Raw genomic sequence first — 13,351 nt, 5'->3', positions numbered from 1 at the left:
GATGCGTGGCTGAACGGTTAAAGTTCTGGGCCGATATTCATAAAGCCTTGCTAAATTAGCAACCAACTAGTGCTTAGCAAGATGCTAAATCCACTAGTTGATAGCTACGTAGCAATCAACTAATTTCTTATTCATAAAACCTTGCTAAACACTTTGCTAACTAGCTATCAACTAGAAATATTTAGCTGATAACTTAATATTTGGGTGTTTTGGGTGCTATGGCCTTCAACAGTTGTGTAACATCTAATACAATAGGCTTATATAATACATGTCTATTATACTTGAGCTCTGAACCACAGTCAAAATGATCAAAATGTAATGACTCATTGCTAATGGTCTTCATTGAGATTTCGTTAATAAAATTACATGTGTATTTTGTAAGCTATATAGGCCTACAAGGTTGTTACGGCAAATTAAATTAAAAAAGATACTCTGAACAAGTAAAGTTCATATACATGTTAAGTCCTTGGTTTGTTGTAAAAACATACTATACATAATATATTGCTTCATCAAATAGAAAACAACATGCATCCACTTAACGCTGCTCATTTAGCTTCATGGCAACACTGTGTAAATAATATTAGATAATTTAATAGCATATGATATATCTTGCTTGTTGTCCTGACAAAAGCCAAGCATGATTTATCTTTATCAAATTGACATATAATTTGTTATTGAAAATAAGTCATGCATCTTTACCAAAGAGAACATTGGTAACATGTCTCCAAAATATATATTTTACGTATCAAACAATTGAACAGAATTGCTTCGATTGAACATATCTGCTTAACTAAAGATTACTTGCTATATCATAATCATTTTTCTTGTGCAAATTTGGTTAAACAATACTGGCTTAGTTCAATGTTTATTCATTCACCCTAAATTTGTTGTGTGTTTTTAAGACAGTTTCTTATGTGTAAAACACACTGAAGACCTCAGAAACAGAATATTCTGAAAACATTATTTTTCATAATTGACAACAGTTAATATGAAATTAAAACAATAAATCATGTCAAACTTAGTTCAAAATCATTAAGACTAGTTGTCAACTAGTGACTATAGCGCTGCCCCAGATCAACTCTAAGTTTTGGCAAAATTTTAGAATGTTGCTAACTCTAACTGGGTTTTATGAATAAGAATTAGCAATCAGCTAGGCTTAGCAGCTTGCTAAAGTCAATTTTAGCTGTCAACTATAGGCCTAGCGTGGTTTTATGAATATGAATCCTTTTTAGGGTCACCGGGTTCGAGTCCCCGTGTGGTTGCATTCATACTGCAGTTACTGTCCGTTTTCCTATACACAATACACAGTGCTCTCACCATTGACGCGTGACCTCTACAAATGATGTATGTTGGAAGAATGGGCACTTGACTAGTTAACATCACTGTGTGAAAAATAACCAGCCAATATTTAAAGTATTCTCCAAACTTCTATAGCAAATATATTTCTCTAACATGACCTAAAATTACAGCTAAGTTAGATGTTCAGAAGGGGTCGCACTTTCGTAGAATATGAGTGAGGGCAAAGCATAGCTAGCTCATAGCTAGCCAACTCCCCGTGTTAATTGAATGGAGATTTGACCGAAAATATTGAGCTATATTGGTAACGGACTGCTCCGTTCTGAAGGATGCCACAAAAAAACGGTACAAGCTACATTTAAAGTATTCTATGAAATTCTAGAAAATATAGTTTTGTAACATGTCCTAAATTTTTAGCTAATTTAGGTGTTTGGAGAGGGTCGCACTTTTGTGTTTTAGGAAGGATATGTAAACGACAGATAACACCAAAAATATGAAGAAATTATTTCCAAACTGTGTTAAGTCAACAATCATTATGTTGCTCATTTTCAAGAATGCTGGTTAACAAAAAGCAGGCCATTGTCTCATTTCGTGAACAAAGGTATAGCCTACCATGTTTCCTTCCGTTTCCTTTATAATCGGTTACCCAACTGAAGCTATAATACCAGCTTTATTGCGATGTCGCACATGTAAAACAAGACACATGTGCACAACCAGAGAAGATCCGATTTAATCAGTTGAGCTGTTTCAATGAGTGTTATCTTGGTTTAATAGCTTTTAATGGGGTTTAAGTCCTGCAAAGGTCGAGATGAATTCTACTGTAGACATGACTGCATCATGTTCTTTCTTTTTTCTTTCTTTCTTTCTTTCTTTCTTTCTTTCTTTCTTTCTTTCTTTCTTTCTTTCTTTCTTTCTTTCTTTCTTTCTTTCTTTCTTTCTTTCTTTTTGCTTGCTTGCTTGCTTGCTTGCTTGCTTGCTTGCTTGCTTTGCTTGCTTGCTTGCTTGCTTGCTTGCTTGCGTACTTAGCCCTGTCAGCTGGCTATGTCAGCTTTATATCGCCGTAATTAGGATTTTAGTGGTGTGCGCCCTGTAAAACTGATTGATGACATACGGGCTGTTTATAGTAAATCGAAAAGCAAATTTTCGCGCCAGCGGGATAAGTTATTGCATGAGCACTGATTTTCCTCGGGATTTTCCTCCCTTGTCATGAAACGGCAAGACTTGTATGGAAATTGCAGTAAGAAAAGAAAACCCGTACCCATTCTGACTCTACTGCTGACTCCATGTTGTGTTATGAATAGTAAGTTGATTAATTTTAAGTCATAATAATTTCGATGAATGTGTACGTGCATCAATGATATCACCATGTTCATTGCTAGTCCGAATAATCAGACCCAGAACAAAATATTAATTTCTGACATGATCGTGTACTGGGTCTGAACTGTTTCCATATGAAATCTTGATGGCAAATTGGACAATAGAAGCACATGGTTCTACGTGACAGCTTTTTAATCCCTATTCAGGTTACGTGAATCACGCTATTGTGGACCATCCTTCTGATACCTGAGTGTTTGGACAAGCGGAACGGTTTTTTGTCTACCTCTCTGTTTGTAAACAAACCAGGAGGTCGACATCGTCCTCCTCGCCGAATACGAAAGGCAGCGTAATAGTACGGCACTGGTTCATTGCATGCACTATGACGGGATCATTGTAATCGTTATATCAGTGTATTCACGTGCATCATGCGGGGCATCATGCCGGTAGAAAGTCCAATGTGGAGGTCAGTGTTTATATCAGTCCACATTGTCCATGATGTAGGCCGGCAGCCCGGCACTATTAGGCCAAAGTCAATTCCTTGTTTCCTGTTACAAAATTTTTCATGACTGTGTAGGTGACCATTTCATTTTTCATTATTCATTATTTCATACCATTTCATTAAATCATTATACATGCAAAATCAAAAATGTGTACAACTCTATGGAGTAGGCAAACCTAACTGATGTGTTGACCCGGGGCACTCACATTTTTTTTGAGTACGGGTGTGCCACCGCCAGTTTCGAACTCGAGGTCTAAGGAACTGATCGGACGGCCAAAAAGGGGGGTCTAGGAACTGATCGACCGCCAAAAGGGGGTCTTGGGAACTAATTAACCAGCCAAAAGGGGGTCTTGGGAACTGATCAGCCGCCAAAATCTGAAAATGGGGGTCTCGGAACTAAACCATGCAGGCCAAACCAGGGCTCAATTTTGTTGCGTTTTTGCCACAGATTTTTGAAGGAATCGATTTCACTTTGAATTGTACATTAAATTATTAAATCAAGAAAACTATCAATGCAAAATTGGTCTGGGGTGGCCTACGATGGAAATCTCAGCAAAGCAAAAACAGCATTCGGATCAAAATTACTAGACCCTGCAGACCTACCTATAGCCTACTGATAATTATAGCAGCAGTGAGCAGCATTACATAAAAGCCCACCATAAAAACAAACCCACAAAAATATTTTTTCAGTGCCGTAACTAAAGAAAAACATTTAGGCTACATTGAACTGCCATTGATGCATACATCATATGACACGATTAAGTAAAGTATGCAGAATTTGACAACCATTCCACTATTGGCACTAGTAGATCGTAAATTACCTTTTAATTCACTGTTATGGCCAGCTGCAAGGACGTGCACATAATTATTTGAGGTACTTTTCCTTATATTTGGCAATTTTATCCCCAAAAGAGATCTCAAAATCATTTATTTCCAGCAAAACGTTTATCAGCTGAAGGCTTCGACACTCGCGACAGTGCTGCAATCACTGTTTACATAAACAAATCAGTGTTGCCACTATTACAAGGAGCCCAAAATCCCGCCCAAAATCCACCTTATTTCTTACAACGTGTTTCAATGGGAAAGAAATTGATGGAAAATTCACTTTGAAGCTTTTGGGCTCGCAAAAGTAGCTTTTGGGCTTGAAATAGTAGGACAGAAAACACGCCAATCAAAATGCCAATGAGAGCGGAGATCGGTGATCTGAGAGTCTATGGAACGGCTAGAAAATTTTTGGGGCTTCAAGAGCGGCAATCAATGAATTCAGTGGGTCTAAGGAACGGCTAGCGGCTCTGAAAAAGGGGGTCGTCGCCGCGGCACATACCCGTATAGCTGGGGAATGTGAGTGCCCCCCCCGGGTGTGTTGAAGCCATCAAGACCCCAAGCCAATATCTCTCAGAAATGTTGTCCAAGAACATATCTTCAACATACCTGAAGTTGATGGTGGGGCAAATTGTCTGACATTGGTTTTCAGGGGGTCAAAATGTAAAAAAGTGGTTTTGCATGGGTAATATCTCAGCTAAATGTATTCTAATATGCTCAATATTGGATAAGAGTAATGTCCTACCAAAGGGCTCTGACTGGCAAAAAAATTTTGCGCTAAAATTATTTTTACTTTTGGAGTTCTGACCCCCCCAAAGTTGGTCCTGGTTGGACGAAGTTACATTTTGAGGGCCCTATATCTTTTAAAGTAAAGGAGTTACAAGTTTTCTGATAGCAGATTTGAATTCTACACCAAAATTACCCCAGGATATATACTTTTCAAAGTTTTAAAGGGTTCCTTTATACATTTATGGACCTCCAACGTCGTCTTTCGCGTTGCGACACATTTTTACGCTGACCCCTAAATTTCAAATTGATGCCACAGGAAAACAAAATGGAGTATGAAGCTCAAATTTTCGGGATTTTACTTTCTCATCAATATCTACCACCACACAGAAAAAGAAAAAAATTGAAGAGGGCTGCGGTGCACATCCCTGGAGTTGACATGGAATGGGCCAATAACTATATTATGTATACATGTGATAAATCACAGTTTGTAGTTTACAGATGTAGTTTACAACCACATGAAGGTGATTGTACAACTATCTATGATGCAATTTTCGTTTCGCCGTCGAACAATGATTAAAGGAGGAAAGAGGAAAAGTGATCCCGCCCGGGAATTGAACCCAGGACCTCTGGTTTACGAGACCAGCGCCTTAACCACTTGGCCACGGGAGCTTCATGATTAGGCAGACTGGGAATTCAACTTATAAGCGGTCACTTAGCCCTACCTCCTCCGTGCAAGTCATCCCGATGTGGCTCGGGCTTTGACAAATAACTGCCGTCCTCACTGTAGAGGGACATAACATGAAAAACAGCTGTTTTTCATATTGTACAACTATTATCAAAAGTTTCACAATATTTCTTATGGGATGAGATCAGAGCAGATCAATAAGTGAGGGACAGAGAAGTGAGTAGGTATTCATTATTAATCCATTATTAACCATATACCATGCCCCTACTGCAAAGAAAATCCCTGAAAATCAACAGAAAGAGATTTATGATATTTAAAACCACAATTATTTTGTTGGTATGTTAAAGCAGTGGCGTAACTAGGGGCAGGGGGGGGGGCAACATGCCCCGGGCGCTACCGTTAGGGGGCGCCAAATTGACCAATTCAGCCAGGACCAGCATCAATTCTGCGCCCCTCCAAGGGATGAAAGTCAAAATTTTTCGCATTTCAACACAAAATCAATTCAAAGAACATTTAGAAATCAACATTTTATTCAAAATAATGAAATATTTGGCCAGCAATTGGTTTTGAGCGGAGTAGGGTAGGCCTAACAGGAAACAAGGAGTCGACTTTCATTAGCCTTAGTATAAACAGGCGGATCCAGGACGGTAAACTACCGGGGGCGGGGTCTAGTAAAATATGAGAAAATGAAAAATAGCTGTGAAGCGGGCGTCGTGTTGCGCTTGTTAGAAACTTCTGCGGGCTTAATGGGTTATCCCGGCTTGTCATTTTTTGTCTGTGGGCCTTAAAATGGCTTTGTGGCTGATTAATTTAAGCTTGAAATAATTTGTCACATTGATGTACTTTGTAATGATTTTTCTGTCTCTATAATTTGTTTTTGTATTCTAATGATCTTGCCAAATAAAAAACAAACAAACAAACTTTTGGAAAATGAAGACCTACTTGAAGCCATATTCGTTGGATCATTTTGGCACTATAAATCAAATGCAGTAAACCTTTGACGAGCGCGTATTTTAAGTATACCGGTACATCACATATTTACTGCATTCAGGGCCGGATTTACCATAGGGCCAGATGGGCCCGGGCCCAGGGCCCCCAGATTTTGGGGGCCCCAAAATTGCCCTGTGCAGTGTGCATCTTCCATTTTAGCCGAAAAATACCATGTTTTGGGTCAAAATAGGGTACACAAATTGCAAAATTTTGCGCGAAATGGCCTGTATACAGCTTTAATTTGGGCCAAAATAACCTAAAATTGAATTTTTTCACGCGCTTCGCGCGCAAATGTCCTATTACAATCTAAAAACTGGCACATGCATTCCTCACGGTGCGTTTGGGGCCTCCAAATTTTGGCCTGGCCCAGGGCCCCCAAAAAGGTAAATCCGGCCCTGACTGCATTGGATTTGCAACATCATGGTAGTCGCGCACTCGCACTCGTCAAAGGTTTGCTGCATTTGACTATCATTGTGTAGGCCTAAAATTTTAGTTTGAAAATGCTGAAGTGTGAAATGACGGCGCAATTGAAGCCATTCGTGGATACGTTTCATAATTATTGCGTTAAACATAAAGTGCTGGGTGTACGAAGCTCTAAAACAGCTCTAAAACAGCCACATATTTATCCATACACATGCAGGGGTGTCTAGTGTCTGAGGGGGAATGTTTCCCCCTGAGAAGTTGGAAAATTTTGGAAAATGAAGACCTAGGCTATACTTGAAGCCATTTGGTGGACCATTTTGGCACTAGTTAAGCCTATTATTGTGTAAATTTTACTTTGTTTGAAAAAGCCAAAACATTTGTGAAATGACGGTCCAATTGAAGCCATTCGTGGACACTTTTCACTGTTTGCGTTAAATATGCCGGATGTCCATAGCAAAAGCAAAAACGGCCACTTAAAATTTATACGCAGGGGGTTTCTGAAATTTGGGCCAAAATCAGGCTTTTTTATGATTGTTTTTGCAAAATTGAGCAATTTTTGGTGAAAATTGTCAAAGTTGGTCAAAAATATCTGACAGTAAAAAGCTAACATTTTTATGGAAAAGAAGTAATATAAATCTATTTTTATAGAAATGAATGATACAATATGCATGGATCAATTAATAAAGATGTGATCAATTAATAAAGAAGTCGGTTTCTGCCATTAATGACACATTATTCTACAGCAAGAGCCAGGGGGCCCATGGACAAGGACCAGAGGGGGGCATTTAACTTACACCTCCTTTATCAGCCTTAATCCCTAACCATTTCATTTTCATTTTTGCTCGGGCTCTGAATCCTCTGGGCCCCTGGACTATGATCATCCACCCTGTTCACCCGCTTGCTACGCGCCTGATTCTATAGTACAAATGACAAAACATGCAGGCTGAGAAAATAAGATAAATAAATAATCACACTATGATAGGGCTTATCAGTATTGAACATTTTATCACAGTACCGGTCAAGGGCTTAGGCAGCCAGCCGTGTAAGGAGTGTTTTACACACCTACATTTGTAAATACATACCCAGTTTTTGCCCACATGACCTATCATGGCTACTTTGTACACAAATTTTAAATTTACACACCCAGATTTTAGAATTTACACACCCAAACCTTCAAATCCTGCCTAAGACCCCGGTACCGGTATTACTAGCTACTTCACAGAAAAGTGTTTAGATATTATAAGAAGATATATATGCTTTATATGTTAAAGTTGCACAAAATAATAAATGCGCCTCTACTACTACAATTTTTATCTTTTATACAGCATACCCAGGCAAGTAAAATGTCATCCATAAATGAATTGAGTATTCAAGGCATTCGTAGCTTTGGACACAAGAAGAGTGACAGTCAAAGTATCCAATTCTTCCGTCCTCTCACTCTCATCACAGGACAAAATGGGGCAGGAAAAACTGTAAGTCATGTATTTTAAATTTTTACCATGGTTGTGGGTTGAGACCCCAGGTCGAGTTTCCAAAACCCTCCACTCCCCTAAAAACAACCGCACACAATAACAACCACACCCTTCTTCCATCTCTCCAATGAAAAGTGGTATTGTTGAGTCCAAACAAATTCATATTGAAAAATATGACTCATCGTTTTTAACATTGTTCCTATATCATTGTGTTTAACATTGTTCCTATATCTTCAATTTTATTCTTTTACACTGGTCTATATGCAGGGTTTTTCTAGGGGTGTATCTAATTTCCAAAATGTATAGACCAGGGGTTCTCAACTAGCGGCTCGCGAGCCACTTGTGGCACTTCAGAGCCTCAACAAAACAAGAAAATAATAAAAAATTATGCTCTATGTGGCACTTTGTGGCACTTTGGGTAATTTAGTTGAGAACCCTGGTATAGACCTTGCAAATGTGGACTTAATAGTCACACCCCTAATTTAAACAGACAATGAAAACAGTGCCCCTCTGATAAAAAATGAAAGAAAATCTGGAAGGCAAAAGAAAAGAAGTAAAGGGGCAAAGCCATTTTCATCCTGATTCCTGCTCATTGGTGAAAATATTGTAAAATACAAAATTTGTGTGCACTAGGTGCACACATCATCCCAATAAAGTATTTTTTGAAAGCTCAAAGATCTCTAAAAAAAACCTGGTATATATATGTATCATATGATGCAACTGCAATTTTTTTTCATCTGTGCCCCAAAAGTTTATTTTTCCCCCTGACCAAGACCTGGGGGGGGGCACTCAACTCAAATGACCATATGGGTATGTTCCCCGGAAAGACCCCCTTTTTGGATTTCGCAGCTCCGAAAGACCCCCTATATTTGACCAAAATAGAGCTCCGAAAGACCCCTTTTTTTTTATACTCTTCAGCTCTAAAGACCCCAAAATTGCTCATTCCTCATATTTCTATTTTTTTCAGGCAATTTTCAACCAGTAAGCCAAGAAAGAATTGGCTTTGAATACTTCGTGATTTTAGGTGTATATAATTGCTTTGAATACTTTGTGATTTTAGGTGTATATAACTGTATATAGAGCATATGCCAGCAATGTCAGATTGATTCATGATGAGATCATATTCCTTGTCTCTTCAGACGGTGATTGAGTGTCTGCGATATATGACAACTGGGGAAACTCCTTCTTTAACTGCTTTCATCCATGATCCGAGGGTAAGCATTAATTAAAAGAACATACACAGTGAGACGAAGCATTCTCTCGACATCCATTATGAGTGTTACAATACAAGTACAATTATATACCTCATCTCTCTATCTGATTGGTTAAAAGCGCTGGCATAATTTTGACTATGCCCGCAAAAGTAACTATTCCCCTGGCATAGTTCTGCATGTGCTTTGTTCCCAGTTAAAAATGATATTACGCACACATTATTGTTTTCACACGCTATAAATTATACAGAAATCGCAGATTGTAATCTGTGCCGTTCGCATTGAAACTATTAATTTCTCTTCCCAAAATTGATGCTTTAACCAAACAGATGACAAGAATCTTAAGATTTGGTGTATAAAACAAATATGACTGCTTTTTATTTGGGGGATGGTTAAAATTATAAGCCTGTGGTGATCTTGAAACCTCGGGGTATAGTCATGGTTTGAGATCACCTTTGGCCTATAATGTTCACCATGCCCCTTGCTCGTAGCCGTCAATATTTGTATACTATATGTGTCAAGGTTTGATCTACATATTATGGGGTCAGGCTGCGACAAATTTTATTTTTTAGCTTGCCCGATCGGGCAGGCAATAGTCAAAAATTGGTTGCCCGAAATTGCCCGAAAATTACCCATATTCCCGGCAACAATTGTCAGCAAAGTCGCATCATGTACTCGTTGTCGTAAGTACCTCGAATTTGGCAGTTTCATTCTTGCGGAAAGCCGATACTTTCTCGGTTAAGTTGATACATAAATGAGTATTCATGAAACCACTATAAAAATAAACATTTCATATGCATTCAATACTGTTTGTTTCTTGTGGAAAAAATGTGCATTTTATGTGAAATTTTGTCAGTAAAGTCACGGCGATTTACGTATTTTGCTAATCACTAACACGTCTCAATCTCGATGTACATGCAAATACATGGTCATTGACGTCATAAAAACTCATTATATATGCACGAAACAGTTTCTATAATTGGCTAAACTATTTCATTAGCATATATGTCTGGTATGGATATGAGTGCTACGTGTAGCATCGGAAAAATTTGAGGGCCGTTTCAAGAAGTTTTCTACTTGGTTTCGACTGTTTTTTACTTCTGTGAACACGCCAGGTTTGACAGAAATACTCCTTTTGCATCATCAAGCATTAATTGGTTTTATTTTAGTCTTGCCCGATCGGGCACAGCTCTTCAGAGTTTTAGTTGCCCGACAAATAATTTGATTGCCTCGTGCTATCGGACGAGGCGATTTGTCGCGGCCTGTATGGGGTGTAGCACATAGGTGTAGATCCTGGGGGATGGGGGATAAATCCTCTCCAATATTTTGCTGGGGCATTGAAAAGCATGTAATTGCCTTGGTGCCCTTTTCAAATTTTTCAAATTGCCTTGGATTGGTTGCCCTTTCAAATTCTTGATTTGAGGGCTGGTAAATACAATGTAATGGTGATGTTAAGCTTATTTTCCATTACGTTTTGCTACCTGGAGAGAATTGATCAAAACTTGAATTCCCTCCTGAGGTTCGTATCTGTCAATGAGTTGACCAGATCACAAGGATGTCATTATACAATATACATGTAGCTAGAGGCAGTATATAACACAAATGGATCAATGAGTTACATAAAAATGACCTTGTGTGGTATTTGGGTCCCAGGAAGTGAGTTTTGCCTGAGGCAATTTGTGGTTAAATGTTGATCCCTCACTACAAGAGTTATTACCGTCGATTTGGTTGAAAAAGGAGGTGAGACATGATCAAATCTCTCCAGGTAACTAGTCTTTTTGTCAACAATCGTTTCATGCTTGTCGACAATTGGCACAGCCCTAATGTAATATGCTTTTGTTTAATATAAGTTGTGATACTGTAATTGACTTTGATATCTCTAATACAAACAGCTTGCTCAGAAAACTGAGGTAAGAGCCCATGTTGAACTGCGCTTCAAAGATGTGACTGAAAAAGCAGTAGTTGTAAAGAGATGTCATTCAGCTACCAAAAAGGTGAGTTTCTAACTGGTCATGTCTGAGAGTACTAAAGAGAGGCGCTACTTAATTTGATCGCAAAAGTGAGGACAGTGTGAGCTCGGTACCTGTGTAAGAGTCTGTTCGACATGCCGCATCATGCTGAAAGGTGATTGAATATGTAATGATATGAATATGACGTAGCTACGAAAAGGCGGTGTTATTGGATGTATGTGGTTCATTGGGCGGAGCCATTGTGCCTATATTAGGCTGTTGTTATGCAGACGTCACGCTCTGCGAACGGTACAAAAATGTGACTGTCAGATCTATTACAGAAATGGCAGCAGACAGATTGCAACTGTCCTCTGAACCTGACTGTTTGTCATTTACACAGACCGTGACCTGGGCCGACGCGTACAAAGCAGGGAATATGACAGTGACTGTGCCACAGGTCTTGTCCTCGGAATCGGTATAGGCAATCTGGGATTCTGGGTTTGGAGGGAAACAGGGGGACATGAGTTCTGATACACCCCCCCCCGTGGTGCTGCCACTGATGATGGTAATTTTGGTGGCAGTGGTTGTTTATTGTTGTTAAACCCTAACTATAACTCTGATTATAACCCTAATCCTAGCCAATATGCCAACGATACAAATATAAAAAGCACAATTATTCTGGTGGTCATGGTAACATACACAACAGTAAGAATTTTATTTGAATGAACATAGCAGTAAGCGATCAAGGCTTATATTAAGCAGGCACCCAGGCTCTTTTTACCCCATGGTTGCCAGGTTTTGGCTCCTGGTGTGTCCAATATTTTACACTACAAACTATAGGACCAGGAGCCATCTTTTGGACATTGGAGCTCATTTTAGCTCCTGGTCCAAGCATACTTAATATAAGGCCTGTAAGCGATCATATGTGGGCGGGGCTAAAATAGTGATCCAATCAAAAGACATTGTTGGAAATGCCAACTAATCAGGAGTGAGGTGGACTGACATCCATGTAATGTAGTGTACGCTGGTGTTTGTCACCGTGTTCATTCAAATAAAATGTTGACTAATGAAAGCAATAATGTGCCTTTTTAATTTTTTGGCCTATAACATATTTTAAAATGCATGTATCAATTTGTTGAGGGTTATGGTTAGGGTTTTATGTAGGGGTATTCGAGATTTATTCTGTATCCTTTTTTTTTTTTTTTCAATATATTTTTATGCAGTAAAATTAGTCGATTTGATCTTCATATTCATCAATTTTATTGTAATGATATTTTTGACCTTTTTGGTGTGGATAACATTTCATCTTTTAAGGGTATTGCATGTATATGGCCCTAAATTCTCAATAATACCACAATTTTTAAAAGTTAAGCTGAAACAAATTTGTTTTTTCCTTATTAGTGCATGCATGTTATTAAATTCACAATAGCTCAAAAATCTTTCCTTTTTCAGTCGGAGGAGGAGACTATTCATTGCAGGGCAGTGGAATGTAACATAACCCGTGAGGTAACAATTTCAATAGTATATCTGTACATTTGATAAAACTATGCCCATACTTTATTGTCCCACCTGAACTTGTTCAGAAAGAGGCTTTACTGTCACTATTGCTGTCTATGTGTAGGAGTGGGGATGTGTATGTGCTATTTAAAACAAATTTGCATAAGTAAGGCTGTTGAATTACTAGCTTTGGTTATATAGGCCTACTATGTACGTAATCAATCAACCCGGGATAGCATATATAATGCTGGTTTCATACTTTCTGCTGCTTACTGCTGAGTGGTGTGATGCTTCATCATTCCACTTTTACTTTTCTGCAAGCGGAGCAGCAAGCCGCTGAGTGGCAGCTGCATGACTATGAAAGCCATCAGCGCTGTTCAGCACTGCCAAAAATCGTTTCCCGTTCTCATATGTCAGAGTGGCGCCGCTCCACCCCGAGTTGACTTGAATTCAACTTCCAG

At 38.8% G+C, this 13,351-nt stretch overlaps 1 protein-coding gene and 1 non-coding gene across 2 annotated transcripts in view; one reads left to right on the top strand and one right to left on the bottom strand.

Annotated features, from left to right (window-relative positions):
• The first annotated feature begins 2,452 nt into the window (after window positions 1-2,452).
• Window positions 2,453-13,351, top strand: part of LOC140164808 (DNA repair protein RAD50.L-like) — a 66,869-nt gene continuing 55,970 nt past the window's right edge. The window contains exons 1-5 of the mRNA XM_072188181.1: window positions 2,453-2,596; window positions 8,087-8,233; window positions 9,373-9,447; window positions 11,337-11,438; window positions 12,846-12,899. Coding sequence (XP_072044282.1) covers window positions 8,105-8,233; window positions 9,373-9,447; window positions 11,337-11,438; window positions 12,846-12,899 — 360 coding nt within the window. The 5' untranslated portion in view covers window positions 2,453-2,596; window positions 8,087-8,104. The remainder of the gene's footprint in view (window positions 2,597-8,086; window positions 8,234-9,372; window positions 9,448-11,336; window positions 11,439-12,845; window positions 12,900-13,351) is intronic.
• On the bottom strand, window positions 5,259-5,332 carry Trnat-cgu (transfer RNA threonine (anticodon CGU)). The gene has a single exon. It is a non-coding gene; the product is annotated as a tRNA-Thr (tRNA).

Source organism: Amphiura filiformis, chromosome 11 (assembly GCF_039555335.1).
Source record: "Amphiura filiformis chromosome 11, Afil_fr2py, whole genome shotgun sequence".
Taxonomy (NCBI): Eukaryota; Metazoa; Echinodermata; class Ophiuroidea; order Amphilepidida; family Amphiuridae; genus Amphiura; species Amphiura filiformis.
Note: the sequence above shows the minus strand (reverse complement) of the source record. Positions and strands in the feature narration are given on the sequence as shown.